This window comes from Cetorhinus maximus, chromosome 16 (assembly GCF_964194155.1).
Source record: "Cetorhinus maximus chromosome 16, sCetMax3.hap1.1, whole genome shotgun sequence".
In the NCBI taxonomy this organism is placed as follows: Eukaryota; Metazoa; Chordata; class Chondrichthyes; order Lamniformes; family Cetorhinidae; genus Cetorhinus; species Cetorhinus maximus.
The window spans coordinates 20,067,209-20,087,264 of record NC_135894.1 but is presented as its reverse complement, the minus strand read 5'-3'; the positions used below and the strand labels follow the sequence as shown (position 1 = coordinate 20,087,264).

The window sequence follows — 20,056 nt, the reverse complement described above, 5'->3', positions numbered from 1 at the left end:
TTCAGGACTCACCTTTGTTCGACATACTCAAGCAACAAAAAGAACAGGAAGATCAGCCAGATCAGCCTGAGCCCACTAGTACCCTCAAACAACCACTCCAGCACAACCACACTGCTGCAGACCTGTAAGTTTATGTAAAGATGTACTACTTGGTTTCATTGACAGTTGGTATTAAGTGCTTAAAGCTGTAGAAGCAAGCGCTTAGAGACATGCAATCTAGAGTATTCTCATTATGTATGTACGTTGTTTACATAAATTTATTTTCACATTTATTGAAGCAGCTCAGTCACCTTTGGCATCTTCTGTTTGTTCATAGTTACCTTCATCCGGAAAGATCCCCACAGAAAAAAGGGTTCAGTACAGCACACGCAGTTCCCATGCAGCAAGCAAAGGTCGAGACACCATCTGCTGGCCAATCTCAGCCCCAGTCCCAGTCTCAGCAAAAACCTCAGAAGTCTACCTCGCTCTCTCTCTTCTACAAAAAATGTATGTCAGTGCACATATATTCTTCTTGGGCTTTTGGTAATAATTCTGGGAGCATATAAGAATTAGCTATAATGTTATCCAATCCAGTAGCTGCTTTGCCATGCTTAAGGTATAGTAGTACAGATAGCACATTTTCGTTTTAGCACAGTCACTGCACAAGCACCATGGACCACATTGTAACTGCACGTACTTGATCTATTTTTTTAACCACTTCCTGCTATTTTGCTCGCTGCCTCTCCTGAACCCCTTGCTCCCTCCTACTTGCTGCCTCCCTCTCCCAACTCCCTCCCTCTTGCCGCTTTCCTCTCCTGACTCCCTGTTCCTTCCCTCTCGTTGCTTCCCTCTCCTCACTCCTCACTGCTTTCCTCTTCTGACACCCTCATTCCCTCCTTGTCACCTCTCCTGACCCCTTTGTGCTCTGTCACTCGCCACTTCCCTCTCCCGACCCCCTTGATGCCTCCAACTCGCCACCCCGCACACTAATCCTCTCACCACCTTGCTCGCCACTAAGATAGTGGCAGCAAGAGTATCAGGTTAGAGGTGGTGAGCAGGAGGCAGGAAGCAGTAGCGGTAGTAAGTAGAAAGAGTAGTAAGTAAGTAGTAAGAGATAGATGGAAATTAGTCAGATTTGAGATCTTCTTTTCCTACTAGAGGCATGCGAGAGGCCATTACAAATCTTTGTTCAGGTCTGGTAGCTTAAAAAGTTTGAAATTGTGGAGGCCAACATTAAAATAGCTTGAGAACTATTATAATGATCAATGGCAGGTCCAATATGTACGAATGCAAATGTCCCTACTCAAGTGGAAAAACTTTCTGACATTATTTTGCTGATGTCTAGAGAAAGGGAATCACCAGAAAAACAGATGCAGTGGCATACACACCATTTTAGCGGCCCAATTGTTGTGGGTTACTGGATCCTGCCCTCCACAAATGCATTCCTGATACTGACTGAACAAGAGGAGGGGGCGCTGGATGTTATCCATGAACACTTCTCTACCCTGACCCCCTCATACCCAGTGAAAAAAATGACAGGTGTTGGAAAGGCCTAGATCTCCAGGTTTTTATTAGGATCTTTCACGGGAAATGAAGTAACCAAGTGCATGCTATTCATAATGTTTGTTAAAGATTAGGGATTTAAAAAGGTTTCTGACTGTGCAATAATCATCCCTATGTAGAAGAGCTTATCTCTTTCCTACAGACCGACTTTGAAAAGCTGATGCTGGAAGGTTAAAAATAATGGCCCTTTGTGTGTAACCTCATACTATCTTGGGACTGAAATTTCTAGTTTCTGTAATTTTAGAGTATGTTGGCATGAGTAGAAAAGGAATAAAGCTGTTTAAGGTGACTGAATCAACAGTAATTTCCTCTTTTTGTCTGATAGAAAAATGATTTTCCGTAACTGGCTGACACATAGCATAGGCCATAATACTAGAATCATTATTTCACCCAAAAATTCAACTTTCAAACTTTACTTTCAGTACTATGCTTTGTAAGGGTATATTTGACCACCTGTTTCAGAAAGGGTTTACACCATTGTAATCATTTATACAGCTTTACTCACTTGATTGAGTCTTCCTGCCAAGGGAATTTCAACCAAAAGATTTGCATTTTTTTTGCCCATTTGAAGCCTGAAACCCTACATCCAGTCATGGTTGGTTATTTCGTGCTCTGTTTGGATTCTGTCGGTACTTCCTCAATCAGTCGCCCTCCAAATACTAATATATTAGTCCAATCCCCAAGCCAATAGGTTCTTCAACTGGATAACTTGGCTAATCCACATGAATAATCTACATGAATATTGAAACACTGAGGAATATAGTACCGATAGGTACTCAAAAAACTTCCTCCAGTTTTAAATGTAAAATGCACCTCTTCACAGGTCAGTACTTTTAAATACAAAATTACACCTCGGGATTTTATGAAGACATTTTTGGTGGTTTCTATATAATTCTGTGGTAATAAAAAGTTATATTTAATGAAAACAGGTGTGTTGAGCACTAAACTAAAATAATTTTATTTCTTGCCATGCATTATTTGTGCAGTATATCGACTGGCATATCTTCGACTGAACACCCTCTGCAATCATCTTCATCTGCCATCTGACCATCCTCAGCTCGAAGCTATAATATGGACGCTCTTTCAACACACCTTAGGAAATGAGTATGAACTTATGAAAGACAGACATTTAGACCAGGTACTGTGTGCTATTTAGTTGATCTATAGATGATGGAACTGTCTTCCATTGTGGCTGTTTGGTGCTTGGAACACTGATTCTATCGCTCAAAAAATGGAGGACAGAAGTTTGTACCAATGATGCTCCTTGCTTCTGAACTACCAATTGTAGCTTGTTTGTTTTTGAGAAAGACCAAGCAGAAGCACATGCTTCCCCACAAGGGGGAAAACTGTGAGGAGATATCTCTCAGAAATTATATGAGCCTTGATGCTGAGGGTTAGCAGATCATTCAACTGTGGTGGCATCACAACAAAATACAATCCTGATAGCATGTGAAAAGGATTAGGATTTAGAACCCTGGATTGTTTCCTTCCCCTGAGGGGCTGACTGCCTATTGGGCAGGTGGGTCTTCTGCACCAGGCTGCAATCTGTCAGTGGGGAGGAGATAGCTTGGTTGAGGATGGGGAGGAGGAAGGTTGGAAAGATCAGAGTGGGGAAGATCAATTGGGGACTGGAGTGATCATGGGCATCATTGGGGTTGGGGCCGGTGAGATTGAGTGTTCGGGGTGGAGCTTCGATGGGTGGATTAGAGAAATTGGGGATGGTGGAGGTAAACTGATGGAGGGCCAGAGAGATGGGAAGTCTGGAGGCAGGAATGATGGGTCTTGGCGGGGAGGGAGAGATCAGTGTTTTTGAGGCCATCGAAATGGGGGATAGGGGGCACCAGGAGAGTTTCTGGGGCATCATTGTGGGGGATCAAGAGGGATGTTGATGGAGAGGATGGGAGTGTATCAAAAGATCTGGGATTGTGGGGGTTATCATTGTGGAAAGGCAGATAAATTGAAGTTTGTGAGGGAGATGGGGGTGGGTGCGAGAGATTGAGGGTATGGATAAAGGGATCGCGATTTGGGGAGGGTCGTGGAAATGAACTGGTGAGATCAGAGGTTGGGGGAAGTGAAATAAGGGTTTGGAGGGGCTGGAATTTGGGTAGTTGGAGATTGTGGTGAAAACATTGGGCCATAACTTCTGAGCTCCAGAGTGTCATATCGTTGGGGTACCCCGAACAGGAACCCCCTCCACTCCCAAAAGGCCCAGAACGATCCAACCCGGCCCTCCCAAGACCTGACCTGGCCGAACCCCTCCACACCCCCGAATCCTACTCACTTACCTTATACACTTACCTTGTCAGAGATCTTTAAGCCTGGCTGGATCTTTAAACTTACCTGGTTTACTGTAGCCAGTGCTGGAAAAGGGGGGCGTAGCTTACTTACCTTTAAGTCTACAACCCCCGACACTAGGCCCTGGGAATGTGCTGCATTGCCCAGATCGCGCCTGGCCTGAGTCGGAAGGTCGGGTGAGGTAGGAGCGGCTGGATTTCAAGGTAAGAACTTTTGAGCAGAGTAGCAATCCAACTCAATTGCCAGTCCATCGGAAGTTACAGCCCATTGATGGGGTGGGGAGATCTGGCTTTGATGAGGACATTGTTGGGGGTTCAGAGGTTGGGGTGTGTGCAATGATGGAGGTGGGGAGAAGATTGAAAGTGACCACAGTCATCATGAGAAGGGGAAGAGGATCATGGAGGCCTGTGGCGGGAATAGGTCAGAGGGGGAGGTTTAGGAAGATATTGGAGATGGGAGAGGACATTTGGGTGTTGGGCGGGCAATCACTGGGGAAGGCTACAGGCTTGCTCACTTTTCAGAGGACAGAGTCTTGCTCCTCTGGGCACTCGACTAGTACTGAAAAACCACTTGCTTGGTCCACGCAGCAGTCTTGCCTCTCTTTCGCTGATGGGTTGTCCGTGGCATGAGAAACTCAGTTGGCTGGCGTTACAGTTGGAACAGAGAAAAAAATCTGAGTTGCACAGCCTTATTAAAATATTTAAATGAGCTAAAACAAAAATAAAAATACCTGGAAAAACTGGAGAGGAACACAGTTAACGTCTCGAGTCTGTATGACTCTTCAACAGAACTAAAGAAAAATAGAAGAGAGGTGAAGTATTAGCTGGTTTAAGTGGGGGGTGGGGTGGGTGGGACAAGTAGAGCTGGATAGAGGGCCAGTGATAGGTGGAGATAGCCAAAAGATGTCATAGACAAAAGGACAAAGAGGTGTTGAAGGTGGTGATATTATCTAAGGAATGTGCTAATAGGTGACATTAAGGGTAGAAAGCAGGACGAGCAAGGTACAGATAGCCCTAGTGGCGGAGGGCGGGGTGGTGGGGTGCAGGGGATCCGAATAGGCTAAAAGGTAGGGATAAAACAATAGATGGAAATACATTTAAAAATAATGGAAATAGGTGGGAAAAGAAAAATCTATATAAATTATTGGTAAAAAGGGGGATCGGAAAGGGGGTGGGGATGGAGGAGAGAGTTCATGATCTAAAATTGTTGAACTCAATATTCAGTCTGGAAGGCTGTAAAGTGCCTAGTCGGAGGATGAGATGCTGTTCCTCCAGTTTGTGTTGAGCTTCACTGGAACATTGCAGCAGGCCAAGGACAGACATGTGGGCATGAGAGCAGGGTGGAGTGTTGAAATGGCAAGTGACAGGGAGGTCTGGGTCATGCTTGTGGACAGACCGAAGGTGTTCTGCAAAGCGGTCACCCAGTCTGTGTTTGGTCTCTCCAATGTAGAGGAGACCGCATTGGGAGCAGTAAATGCAGTAGACTAAATTGAGGGAAGTGCAAGTGAAATGCTGCTTCACTTGAAAGGAGTGTTTGGGCCCTTGGACGGTGAGGAGAGGGGAAGTAAAGGGGCAGGTGTTGCACCTTCTGCGGTTGCATGGGAAGGTGCCGTGGGAGGGGGTTGAGGTGTAGGGGGTGATGGAGGAGTGGACCAGGGTGTCCCGGAGGGAACGATCTCTGCGGAATGCCGCCGGGGGGGTGAAGGGAAGATGTGTTTGGTGGTGGCATCATGCTGGAGTTGGCGGAAATGGTGGAGGATGGTCCTTTGAATGCAGAGGCTGGTGGGGTGATTTTTGGGTGTTTCGTTAAGATCACCTCTCATTCTTCTAAACTCTAACGAGTATAGGCCCAACCTGCTCAGTCTTTCCTCATAAGACAATACCTTCATCCCAGGAATCAACCTAATGAACCTTCTGAGTTGCTTCCAATGCAAGTATATCCTTTCTAAAACTAAAACTGTACACCAATGTCCTGTACAGTTGTAGCAAGACTCCCCTACTTCTATACTCCATCCCCCTTGCAATAAAGGCCAGCATTTCATTTGTCTTCCTAGTTACTTGCTGTACCTTCATACTAACCTTTTGTGGTTCATGTGCAAGGACACCCAAATCCCTATGTACTGCAGCATTCTGCAGTATCTCTCCATTTAAATAATATTATACTTTAATATTCTTCCAACCAAAGTGGACGAGCATTCATTTTCCCACATTGTATTCCATCTGACAAAATTTTGACCACTCACTTAATCTTTCCCTTCCCTTTGAAGACCCTTTGTGTCCTCCTTACAACTTGCTTTCCTACCTATCTTTGTGCCGTCAGCAAATTTGGCTACAATATACTTGGTCCCTTCATCCAAGTCAGTAACGTAGGTTGTAAATAGTTGAGGCCCCTGAAATAATTTCAGGTTGCCAACCTGAAATAACCCATTTATTCCAGCTCTCCTCCATTTCCTGTTAGATAGCCAATGATCTATCCATGCTCATACACTTCCCCAGACACCATGAACTCTTAAACAAAAACAGAATTACCTGGAAAAACTCAGCAGGTCTGGCAGCATCGGTGGAGAAGAAATCAGTTAACGTTTCGAGCCTTCACGGCCCTCCGGCAGAACCGAAGCATAGTTAGGAGAGGGGTGAAATATAAGCTGGTTTAAGGTGGGGGGGGGGGGGGAAGAGAAAAGTTGAGGGTGTGGTGGTTGTGGAGATAAGCAAGCAGTGATAGGAGCAGATAATCAAAAGATGTCACAGACAGAAGGATCAAAGAGGTGTTGAAGGTGGTGATATTTGACTAAGAAAAGTGCTAATTAAGAATGGAAGACAGGACACTCAAAGTACAGCTGTAGTGGGGGTGGGGTGGAAAAGACTAACAAGGTTTTAGTTTTAGATTTAAAACTAAAGGAAATAGGTGGGGAAAGAAGAATCTATATAAATTATTGAAAAAAAAAAGCGGGGGGCGGGGGGGGGGGGGGGGGGAACGTGGTGGGGATGGGGGGAGGGGGAGTTTAAGATCTAAAGTTGTTGAATTCAATATTCAGCCCGGAAGGCTGTAAAGTGCCTAGTCGGAAGATGAGGTGCTGTTCCTCCAGTTTGCGTTGGGCTTCACTGGAACAATGCAGCAAGCCAAGGACAGACATGTGGGCAAGAGAACAGGGTGGAGTGTTAAAATGGCAAGCGACAGGGAGGTTTGGGTCTTTCTTGCGGACAGACCGCATCTGTCTCTCTCTGAACTCACTGCACTCCGTTCTCTCAGGTCCAACCCCAACATTGTCATCAAACCCGCTGACAAGGGTGGTACTGTTGTTGTCTGGCGCATTGACCTCTACCTCGCGGAGGCTGAGCGTCAACTCGCAGACACTTCCTCCTACCTCTCCCTGGACCATGACCCCACCACAGAACATCAAGCCATTGTTTCCAGGACTGTCACTGACCTCATCTCCTCTGGAGATCTTCCTCCCACAGCTTCCAACTTGATAGTCGCCCAACCTCGGACGGCCCGCTTCTACCTCCTACCCAAAATCCACAAACAGAACTGTCCTGGCAGACCGATCGTGTCAGCCTGTTCCTGCCCCACGGAACTCATTTCTCGTTATCTTGACTCCCTTCTCTCTCCCCTTGTCCAGTCCCTTCCCACCTACATCTGTGATTCCTCTGACACCTTACGTCACATCAACAATTTCCAGTTCCCTGGCCCCAACCGCTTCTTCTTCACCATGGATGTCCAATCCCTCTACACCTCCATCCCCCACCAGGATGGTCTGAAGGCCCTTAGCTTCTTCCTTGAACAGAGGCCCCAACAATCCCCATCCACCACTACTCTCCTCCGTCTGGCTGAACTTGTTCTCACACTGAACAATTTCTCCTTTAACTCCTCTCACTTCCTCCAAATAAAAGGTGTGGCTATGGGTACCCGCATGGGCCCCAGCTATGCCTGTCTCTTTATGGGGTATGTGGAACATTCCTTGTTCCAGTCCTACTCCGGCCCCCTCCCACAACTCTTTCTCCGGTACATCGATGATTACTTCGGTGCTGCTTCATGCTCTCGTCGGGACCTGGAAAAATTTATTAATTTTGCTTCCAATTTCCACCCCTCCATCATTTTCACATGGTCCATCTGACACTTCTCTTCCCTTCCTTGACCTCTCTGTCTCAATTTCTGATGATAGACTGTCCACCAATATCCATTACAAGCCTACCGACTCCCACAGCTACCTCGACTACAGCTCCTCACACCCCGCTTCCTGTAAAGACTCCATCCCATTCTCTCAGTTCCTTCGCCTCCGTCGCATCTTTTCTGATGACGCTACCTTCAAAAACAGCTCCTCTGACATGTCCTCCTTCTTCCTTAACCGAGGTTTTCCATCCACGGTCGTTGACAGGGCCCTCAACCGTGTCCGACCCATATCCCGCGCATCCTCCCTCACGCCTTCTCCTCCTTCCCAGAAACATGATAGGGTCCCCCTTGTCCTCACTTATCACCCCACCAGCCTCCGCATTCAAAGGATCATCCTCCGCCATTTCCGCCAACTCCAGCATGATGCCACCACCAAACACATCTTCCCTTCACCCCCACTGACGGCATTCCGTAGGGATCGTTCCCTCCGGGACACCCTGGTCCACTCCTCCATCACCCCCTACTCCTCAACCCCCACCTATGGCACCTCCCCATGCCCACGCAGAAGATGCAACGCCTGCCCCTTCACTTCCTCTCTCCTCACCGTCCAAGGGCCCAAACACTCCTTTCAAGTGAAGCAGCATTTCACTTGCACTTCCCCTAACTTAGTCTACTGCATTCGTTGCTCCCAATGCGATCTCCTCTACATTGGAGAGACCAAACGCAAACTGGGCGACCGTTTTGCAGAACACCTGCGGTCTGTCCGCAAGAAAGACCCAAACCTCCCTGTCGCTTGCCATTTTAACACTCCACCCTGTTCTCTCGCCCACATGTCTGTCCTTGGCTTGCTGCATTGTTCCAGTGAAGCCCAACGCAAACTGGAGGAACAGCACCTCATCTTCTGACTAGGCACTTTACAGCCTTCCGGGCTGAATATTGAATTCAACAACTTTAGATCTTAAACTCCCCCTCCCCCCATCCCCACCCCGTTTCTCCCCCACCACCCCCCCTTTTTTTTTTCAATAATTTATATAGATTCTTCTTTCCCCACCTATTTCCTTTAGTTTTAAATCTAAAACTAAAACCTTGTTAGTCTTTTCCACCCCACCCCCACTAGAGCTGTACTTTGAGTGTCCTGTCTTCCATTCTTAATTAGCACTTTTCTTAGACAAATATCACCACCTTCAACACCTCTTTGATCCTTTTGTCTGTGACATCTTTTGATTATCTGCTCCTATCACTGCTTGCTTATCTCCACAACCACCACACCCTCAACTTCTCTCTTCCCCCCCGCCCCCCCCACCTTAAACCAGCTTATATTTCACCCCTCTCCTAACTATGCTTCAGTTCTGCCGAAGGGCCATGAAGGCTCGAAACGTTAACTGATTTCTTCTCCACCAATACTGCCAGACCTGCTGAGTTTTTCCAGGTAATTCTGTTTTTGTTTTGGATTTCCAGCATCCGCAGTAGCTTTTAGCTTTTTGTTTTTATCACCATGAACTCTTATTCTGTAATAACCTTTTATGTGGCACCTTATCGAATACCTGTTGAAATCCAGATACACTACATCTGCTGGTTCCCCTTTATCCACTCTGCTTCTTACATCCTAAAAAAACTCTAATAAATTTGTCAAACATGATTTTCTTTTCATAAATACCATGTTGACTCTGATCGTTTGTATTATGATTTTCTAAATGTCTTACTGCTACCTCCTTAATGCATGCTAGCATTTTCCCAATATTTTGATGAGAAATATGAATTGTAAGAATGTTTTGAGCATCTCTTCTATGGGTTATATGTATTTTAACTAGCCTAACTGTGTTTTAACAGATAATGATGTGTTCCATGTATGCCATTTGCAAGGTGAAGAACATAGACCTTAGGTTCAAGACTATTGTTACTGCCTACAAGGACTTGCCAAACACAAGTCAAGAGGTAACTCAAAAAGTCCAGTTTTATTTTATTGGGGCTTATGTTGCACCCCCTCATCCTCTACCCCAAAAATATTATATACTTAAGACAAGAAAAGCCCATTTCTGCTTGCACTACTTGCTGGTTCGACCCTTTGTCACCATCCTTCCTTGCTCCACCCCCCACTAGAAAAACAGAAACTTGTGGCCAATTGAGGAATCATTATCTTAAGTACTTCAAGGCCTAAAGCCAATTAAATAAGCCTCAGGAGGGTCTGAGCCATCTGTTATTAATCAAAATATCACTTTCCCTCTGCTGTGTTCTTATAGCTTTCTAAAACTGCATCTAACTCCTTATGGAAGGACTGCAAGGAGTCAGCCCTCACTACTACCGCTGGAATGTTGTTCACACCTTCAGCCTCATTCCCTGCTTCCTCAGTTTAAACGGGCGATCTTTAGTTCTGCCCAGCCCCATAACATCAAATGATCTGATGAAATGCACCTGAATGTCATTAGTGTCCTTGATAAACTTGAAGACCTGAATTTGCTCCTCTAAATTTATACCTCTTCAGTGGATTAAGGTGCAGTACCTATCATCTCAATGCAACTCTTTCGAGTACAATCACAGTTCTTGGTTTCCGGGAGTGGGACATGAACCCACAACCCTCTGATTCAAAGGCGAGGGTGCTATGAACTGAGCCACAGCTGACACCTCAATGCACTTGGACCTCATTAAGTTTTGGACTAAACGCTGAAGCGAGTTTCTCCAGCCATGGATTGCAGAATAAGACAGCTAACAAAACCTAATTCATTGTGTCCTTATCAGGTGTCCTTGATGTCATCTGATTCACTACTGAACAATATTTACGGGTCTCCACTGAATAGTCCGTACAAAACTATTTCAAAACAGTGGGTTGTCTCTCAGCACATTAACTCTTCACATATCGGCAAATTCTACTGAAGTATTAGGGCCATGGCACTTTTCAATACAGCTATTTGTGTAAATAAATGTTTCAATTAAGCCATTCATTTTCTTTCTCCTTGAGACCTTCAAACATGTGCTGATCAAAGAAGGGCAGTATGATTCCATTATTGGCTTCTACAACCTAGTGTTCATGCAGAGGCTGAAAACCAACATTCTGCAGTATGCTTCGACACGCGTAAGTAACTATACTATATAGTTTTATGCAGAATAGCAGGGATGAGTTACATGTCCTTGCATGTATCAGTGGAGTAGCTAATCATTTTTGACATTTTTAATGCCGTTTGTGATATTTGTAACTGAGTAAAATGATACCAGGAAATCAGGAAATATTGCAGTCTGCTTTAACAGAGATCCACTGTTCTTCCCTAATTTTTAAAAATATACTGATTTCTATTCTTTGTATGGATTGATTATATCGCAACAGATTTTTATCCACGTACTGTTTAATACAATGCAAAAGGATTTTACATTCAGCCGCTACAGAATTGATAAGGTGACAATTATGTTTGCTTTTATATCTCAGTATTGTCCTCACTGAAATATTAATGTCTACCTCAATCCTTTTAAAATATATTGCTTAATATTAAATAAATGATTAGGTATTATGACATTTCTTTTTAATGTTCATGGGGAAAGAGCAGGGAATGGAACTAATGGATAACCCTTTCAAAGACGCGATGGGCCAAATTGCCTCCTTTTGTGCTCTATGATTCCAGAGTTGTTTGTGAGCTTGTTTACTATCTCTTTCAAACAGCCACCTACGCTGTCACCAATTCCTCAAGTTCCTCGAAGTTCATTTGGTTTTCCAAGCTCTCCATTGCGTGTGCCCGGTGGGAACAACATTTACGTGTCTCCGCTGAAAAGTCCGTACAAAACTGATGGACTGCTGTCTCCCACAAAACTGACCCCAAGAACACGGTGAGCATATTTCGAACTTGCGAGTCATAGGACAGGAGCCACAGCTTGTGCTGTGTCTGCGTTTCTAATACCGATATCAAATGCAGCCAAAAAGATTGTTACCGGTGCCTTATTAAAGGTGCATTGCTTTCACTGATAGTGTCTCGCCTTTCTCTTTATGTGTTATTTTATCACAATAATTAAACATGCAAATAAAACAGTGATTTATTCAAATGATGTTTACATTGCATTGTAGGTTTAAAAACAAGCAAAGATGGTTTGTCTACCACTTTTTCATTACAGTAGAAAGCATCTAAAGATGTTTTGCTTAGTGTTTAAGATACCTTAACAAATGAAGTACCTGGGATAATCAACTGAGAACATTTCTGAAAAGTACAGGGTGAACTTTTAGACAGATTGAGGGATGTGACTACAGATTGACACTATTTATATTTATTGTTCTTGTTGCAGAAGCCTTTTAAATGCTAGATTTTTTAAAAGCAGGTGACATTAGAATAACAGATATCCCTCCTTTATATAATTTTATTGGTAAAAGTAGCATGCCATTGACAGAAATTTTTACTTTGTAAAAAAAAACAGCTAAATTATTCCTGTTATCAATTAATTGATTAATTGATTGAATTTAATTTTTTAAATGGTCCAATACAAAATGTTCTATTTTTCGATGTCCTATATAATTTCTGCATTTTTATACTTTTTGTATACTTTCTATATTTTATCTACTCTCTATGGTATCTAGAATTTTATACATGCTCCATATATACTATATTTTTAATGTACCATCTATATACTATATATTTTGCATGTTGCATGCACTATATATTTATATGCTTTATTTCAGTATATTTATGCTCACTGTATAAATCCTACAATTGTATGCTCTCTATATATTGGCAATTTAATACACTTGCTTTATCTACCATCTATATTTGCATACCCTCTGCCTTCTATATACTAGTGCTATTTTTATATATTCTCTTTATATACTACCTATAATTTCATGCCCTCTATATATGATCTGTATGTTTTCATAAACTGATGAATCATTATTTGATTTCACAGAATCTTAGTGTCTATTGGGGAACCATTTGGGGTGAGTGATACTTTCTATTTTGTGTGGAACTATCTGTTTAAAGTTTCTTAAATATTTCATGCCATATTGGTGTCCATAAAATATCAAACCTAATATTGAGCTAGGCTCTTACTAGTAAATTATTTGATTACTCAATTCACACAACTGATGTAATGATCTTTTCTGTATCCCTCACATTTATGATTTGACGTGTGATTTAAGTAAAGATATCAACAAGACTTTCAAGCCAGTCATTCAGTGCGTTATTGACCCAGCATATACGTCCAGTAGAATTAGAATCCCACTCTTCAGGCTTCAGTTTGAAACCCAAGTCAACAAACTTGAAAACCCAGCAATGTCCAGTCATAATTTCACACTTCATATTTTAGCTGACGGCAGTGATCAGGCCAATAATTGGAATCCTAATGATAGTCCTCAATTTTTCGCACAAGTCTCAGTAAATGCCACTACAAGACTTTTCAGCTTCCCAAATGGTAATAGGAGTGCACAAATCAAGCTGATCTTATCCAGTATAACCAGGAATGAACCTTTAAACCCTCATGGATCCTCTCTAATCTCAGTTTACATTACCAAGTCTAGTTGTACAACTATTGGTTATGATGGTGAGCATAGAGACTTGGTCAGGGTATTGCTCATTCCCTGACTTAAGTAAAAGTATGTAGATTGAGGAAAATAGCAACATTGTGTTAAAAGGGAAAAATATACATTCTTTTCCCTTGCAAGCTGGACCTTGATCTGTCCAGCAATTGTCACCAAACTGATGGTCATTGTTTCAGTCACCAGAAAGATTCCAGAAGATCAACCAGTTGGTGAGTTCCAGTGATCGGCACCCTAAGCGGGCTGGAGATACAGGGAGTCTGCCAAAACCACTCAAGAGGCTTCGCTTTGATATGGATGGTCAAGATGAGGCAGACGGCAGGTAAATGATGAAGACAGCTCTTTTGCTCCATTATGTACCTGATCACAAAACGGCAAAAAAAAAGCTTTCACTTTGTTTCAAGAAGCGATCTATTTCACAGATTGTAGTATAAGAGCTTCACCTGCATTATTTATTTACTGATTTGGATTTATGTTTGCTTTTTTCTCTGCCTTTTAGCAAGCACTTGTCTGGGGAGTCCAAACTACTGCAGCAAAAGATTGCTGAAATGAGTAAGTGGTTTCAATTTACTTCTAAGCTATCAATATCATCAAGATACTGCTTTGACTATCTTTTGAGCATCTTGCGGCTGTGGTTTTTCATTCCCTAAACAGTTATGGTGAGGTGGAGTTTGGTTAAATTCTTGGCCTGCTCTTGAGAGGAATGACTTGTTGAAGCAGGCCGTCTAACCGCAGAGTTAGAAACCCTGTATCAAATTATTTTGCATAGCAACATTGTTTATATCACAGTGGCAGGCAGATATTTTGTAATTACATGAAACCAGACTTGAATGGACTTAGCAGGCCATGAAAAGTGTTCAGGAGTTTATTGGTTTTTATATTCTGTAGAAAGATCAAGGATATCCAAGCCATGCACCAAAAAAACTTAATAGCCTTGTAAAGGTTGACCCAACCAGTAAACTTTCTGAGGTGAAACAGTGAGATAGATGGTCTGTTTTTAAATCTAAGTAAGGTTGGATGGTAGCATTTGTATTTTGTGGTTTTTGGCTCATTATTGATGTCAAAGTGAAATCTCACCTGCAGTAATTCAGATTGTATGACTCAGAACTGAGTAGGAGTCTTGTAGCCAGAGGAAGCATTGGGTTGCTATTTGGACTGCACACGTTGGGGCATGTCAAGACACTTGGCTGTTGGTTAGCACACTCATCTGAGTGGAAACATATTGCCAATGCTTTTCCTGTAAGTATCTTTTGATAGAATTCAAAGCACAATGACCAATTGTTTTTATATCTGCTAATTGTAACACTATCCAAATTCAGACCCAAGGTCATGCAACTCTGCTGTTGATGATTTGTGGCAGATGCTATTGTTCAGCCTTCACCGTTTGTCTTTTGCATGCCTTGTTGTTGTAGTGGACAGATTGACAGTTGGGAGGAGGGAAATTCCATGATTGACTTTGTCTTGAATGGGCTGCGGGTGGAGCAGACTATATAGGATGAGAAGCCTTTTCTTATATAATCTTTCCTGTTTTCTTAATTTGATCATGTATGTAGTTTTAATATCCAGAATATTTAATGTTCCTGTTTTTTTTGGAACTACCATGGTTCTAACTAGATCTGGTTCTTTGCTGGTCATAATCTAACCTAGGTAAGGTAATTTAGCCCTAGCCCGCAATTCTGCTAAAATCTTTGTAAATCTATTTTGCCCTTTCTCCAGTTCTTCAATGTCCTTTTTTCAGTAAATTTGATGAATATTTGAGGGAAAGAAACTTGCAGGGTTATGGGGATAGAGTGGCGGAATGGGACTGACTGGAGAGCCAGCATGGACTCATTGGGCTGAATGACCTCCTCCTGTGCCGTAATTATTCTTGGCTCAGTATGGATAGCAGAACTTTTCATAGTACACAAGTATGGTTTAACCAAGGTTCTATGTAAATTTAACATTACATCCCTGTTTTTATATTCTATTCCTCTAGAAATGAACCCAGAACATTGTCCTCTTTTGTGGCCTTATCAACTTTTGCTATCTGTAAATACAGATACATAAATAAATATCTCATTTTTTAATTGTGCTGCATTTATTTTTTGACATTCCGAAGAATAAGTAGCCTCCTTATTCCTCCAATCAATATTAACTACCTCAGACTTCACTAAATTGAATTTTATTTCCATTTACCTTCCCATTTTGCAAACCCGCATATAGCCTGGATTTTGTGGTTATAATTGCGAACAGATGGTAACTTTGGCATCTGCACATGTGCAGTTAAATGCGGAAATCCAGAAGTTGCTATCAGAAGTTCTTGCAAGGAAACCTTAGAAATCACTTGAATTGATGTGAACTTCCACTTAGCAAGAGCTTTAACTAGGCTCCACATGACAGATTGGATGGAAAATTAAAAGTTCATGAGATCCAAGGGAAACTGACAAGTTGGACCCAAAATTGGTTCTGTGGTCAGAATCAAAGAGTAATGATCGTTGAGTGTTTTTGTGACTGGAAGGCTATTTCCATTGGAGTTCTGCAGGGCTCGGTACTGGGTCATTTGCTGTTTGTGGTGGAAATTACTGATTTAGACTTAGTGATATGAAAATTGGCCATGTGGTGATAGTGTGGAAGAAAGCTACAGACTGTAAGAAGATATTAATGTATCAATGGACTGATCAGGTGGACAGGAAGGTGACAACTGGAATTCAATCCAGAAAAGTGTGAGGTAATGCATTTGTGGAGGGCAACCAGGTAAGGGAATGCACAATAAAGGAGGATACTGAGAGGTGTAGAGGAGCAAATAAACAAAACAAGTGGAGGCTGGATCATTGAACTTATTCAAGGCAAAGTTAAACAGATTTTTGATAGATAAGGGGGGCAGACAGGAAAGTTGAGTTAAGACCACAACCAGATCAGCCATGATCTTATTGAATGACATAGCAGGCTGGAAGGGCCAAATGGTTATTCCTGTTCCTAAGTCCTATGTTCCTAACAAAGGGACCCTGAGTGCATGTCCACTGATCTCTATTGGTAACAGGATGGGTAGATAAGGTGGTTAAGAAGGCATACAAGATATTTACATTCTGCACCTTGGCCAATAAAGGAGAGCGCAGGAAGGTTATGCTGGGATTGTATAAAATGTTGGTTAGGTCACAGCTAGACCACTGTGTACAGTTCTGAACACAACATTATAGGAAGGATGTGATTACACTAGAGAGGGTACAGAGGAGATTTACAAGAATATTGCCAGGAATGGAGAATTTTTAGCTATGAGGAGAGATTGGATAGGTTGGCGTTATTGACTTGGGAATACAGTAGGCTGAGATGAGATGTGAGGGACATAGAGTGGATAGGAAGGATAGCTCTGATAGCAGGGGGGCTAATAACTAGGGAACATTGATTTAAAGTAATTAGTAGAAGGATTAGAGGGGAGTTGAGTAATTTTTTCACCCAGAGGGTGGAGGTGGTGTGGAACTCACTACCTGAAAGGGTGATAGATATATTAAAAAAAAATTAGATATGCACTTGAAGTGCTGTACCCTACGAGGCTACGAACCAGGAGCTGGAAAGTGGAATTGGGTTGGATAATATTTTTTCAGCCAGCATAGATATGATCAGTTAAATGGCCGTCTTCTGTGCCATTCATTTTCTATGTTTCTATGAATACATGTATACCACACTTCGTTACTTCTTCAGTGAATTCATTAAGGTTGTTCAAACATGACCCTTCTTTCAGATTCCAGGCTGAATTTTTTTTATATATGCTTTGTCTCTAGGTGTTTTGTTATTTGATCTGATAGCAATGATGTTTGTTGCTTTCCCACCATTAATAAGCTAAATGGTCTGTAGCTGCCTGGTTCAGTTCTATCTCCCCAGTGAATCCACGACACAAATTATACATGGGGCAGAATTTTTCACTCAGCATGCGGCCGACATGTTCGAGTGTAAAATAGCACGCAGTGATGTCGGTTGAGCGTCTCGACGTCATTGCGCACTCGCGCGATATTTCACTCAGGCACACGTGGGTGCGGGAGCTGCGCCTGCCATTAATTAAGAGGCCAGCTAAGACCATTAAAAAGTCAATTGACACTGATTTTTCATTGCCCATGCGATTTCGCACTCGTCGCACGGGCAAAACGGGCAGTCGGCCAGCCGACAATTTCAAAAACCTTATCCCGGGCGGGATAAAAAAGGTCAGCAGTATTGCCAGTGTGAGGAGTTTGGTAGATTGTTTGCTGCTGATGAATTATTGATAAATGGCAGCTTCATCTCTGTTCGGGGCTTCATTGTTAGCATTTCCAGGCTGCATTTCAGGACTCCTTGGCGTCTCCAAGGACCTGGAGAATTCAGGCCATGTGGACTCTTCCAGGAATCAGACAGCCTTCTGTAACCCTGGTAATGGGGATTGTGCTCTCTGCTGGAGGCACCTCCTCCTCTGAGGAAGAGAGGGACAGAAGGGAGAGCAGGCCAGGTATCCCAATGCAGCTTCCAGGGGAGCGACCTGTGGGAGGTGAGGCGCAGGGCCAGCTGGCAGTCTAAGACACAAGAGGCGCAGGGCCAGCTGGCAGTCCAAGAAACAAGGGGTGCAGGGCCAGCTGGCAGTCCAAGGCAGAAGGGGCCTCAGAAGACGCCACTATCCTGCTGCCAAGGTTTACAGGCAGTGATGCAGCTACCTCAATGTGTCCGAGGTGCAATGCCGAAGGAGGCTCCGCCTTTCAAGGGAGACAGTGACCTCCATTTGCCGGATGGTTGGGCCTGAGATCACCACCTACTGTGTGAGTGGACACCCCATGCCAGTGGCTCTGAAGGTCACAGTGGCCCTCAACTTCTATGCCTCCAGCTCTTTCCAGGGCTCAGTGGGGGATCTGTGTGGAGTCTTCCAATTAGCTGTCCATAGTTGCGCCAAGCTGGTGACAGAAACTCTGTTCAGGTGGGTGTTGACTTACTTTCATTTCCGTATGAATGAGGCCAGCCAGGCTGAGCGAGCCAAAGGCTTTGCAGTGATTGCTGGGTTCCCCCGTGTCCAGGGTGCTATAGACTGCACACATGTGGCAATCAAGGTGCCAGCAAGTCAGCTGGGTGCCTTCATTAACAGGAAGGGCTTCCACTCCATGAACGTGCAGATAGTGTGTGACCACAGGATGCAGATTCTACAAATCTGTGCGAAGTACCCTGGCAGCTCCCATGACGCGCACATCCTGAGACACTCCCAGGTACTGAGGCTCATCAGTGCTCCAGCCCAACTGGATGGATGGCTGCTGGGTGACGAGGGCTATCCTTTGAAAATTTGGCTTATGACGCCTCTCCGCTACCCAAGATCAGAGGCAGAGCAGCAGTATAACAGGAGCCATGCCTCCACAAGGGCGGTGATAGTGAGGACCATAGGTCTTCTGAAGACTCGCTTTCAATGCCTGGACCATTCAGGGGGAGCATTACAGTACCCCCCGGAGCGGGTGTCACTGATAGTGGTTGCTTGCTGTGCTCTCCACAATCTGGCACTGGCAAGAGGGGACCCACTGGAGGAAGAGGATGTTGAGGCAGCTGCACAGGGCACAGATGATGTGAGTCAGAAGAGGAGCACGGTGAGGAGAACACCGAGAGCGTGGAGGCAGACCTCTGTAACCTCCAAGGAAGGCAGGGATGCCTGGATTCAATGCTCCTTCAGCTAGGCTGCCAGGTAAGCACTACCACCTCATGCCAGGCTGTCGCCTCCATCCCGGATGTCTGAAATGGCCCTTTCCTTTGACCCCAAAGTTTATTTAGTGCCTGTGCAATAAAGTTTTGAGACACCCACGTCCAGCATTAGATACTGACATACCCTGCACCACATTAAATAAAAAAAAGGTGAGGCATAATCAGGCCATTACGACAAAAGAAAATTTATCTCATGTTGACAGTCAAAACAAATTATCAAAATCTTCTCTGGTCTTCAACCCCAGACCAGTTAAATTAAACAAAACATTACACAACAAAAGATCACCCGTGACCAGTCCCTCTTGTGCTCATGGTGCCTTAAACTTACGTTTGCGAATCCTATGTCTTGGTGCTCCCCCTCACTGGTACCGGCATCGGAGACAGCCTGCTGACTCTGCTGTCCTGTTGGCCTTGATGACCTTGGTGGTCATCCTCGAGACATTGGAGCCTGGGAGGGAACGGCCAGTTCCACGGCTGACATCACTCCAGTTGCCGTAGCCTCATCACATGCCACGGTCACTGGCAGAGGGGCGGAGGAGCTACTGTCGTCATCCAGAGCACCTGAGAGGAGCCCGCAGAGACGACAGGCAGCTCGTGTGCAAACGTGAGGTCGCTCTGGACCTCCCTGCTCACCATTGCTGAATGGGCACCTAGATGGGCTATGGGGTGCCTCGTCCATCTCCCAAACTGGCACTGACCACCTGAGGTCATTGCCTGTGTGAGGGCTTGCAGGTCAGAGCGCAACCCCAAGAACCCCTGATTCTGTTCCTGGAGCTGCCTCTCCATGAGAGCCCCCACTCTCTTAATGGAGGATACAGTGTGCAAGAGAGTTTGAAGTGCCCTCACCGCTGTGCACCAAAATTCCAGCCAAAGATCTAATGCCCACCAACTTGCGCTGGTACCTGGTTCAGAGAGCGGGTGTGATGCAGG

General features: G+C 44.1%; 1 protein-coding gene across 2 annotated transcripts in view; it reads left to right on the top strand.

The window, feature by feature from the left end:
- The window catches only part of rb1 (retinoblastoma 1), a 237,032-nt gene that overhangs the window by 206,050 nt on the left and 10,926 nt on the right, over positions 1-20,056 (top strand). For both annotated transcript variants that reach the window (XM_078559465.1, XM_078559464.1), the window contains 9 exons: positions 6-124; positions 317-486; positions 2,529-2,680; positions 9,778-9,882; positions 10,904-11,017; positions 11,597-11,760; positions 12,823-12,853; positions 13,630-13,772; positions 13,950-14,002. In XM_078559465.1, the coding sequence (XP_078415591.1) occupies positions 6-124; positions 317-486; positions 2,529-2,680; positions 9,778-9,882; positions 10,904-11,017; positions 11,597-11,760; positions 12,823-12,853; positions 13,630-13,772; positions 13,950-14,002 (1,051 nt within the window). The remainder of the gene's footprint in view (positions 1-5; positions 125-316; positions 487-2,528; positions 2,681-9,777; positions 9,883-10,903; positions 11,018-11,596; positions 11,761-12,822; positions 12,854-13,629; positions 13,773-13,949; positions 14,003-20,056) is intronic.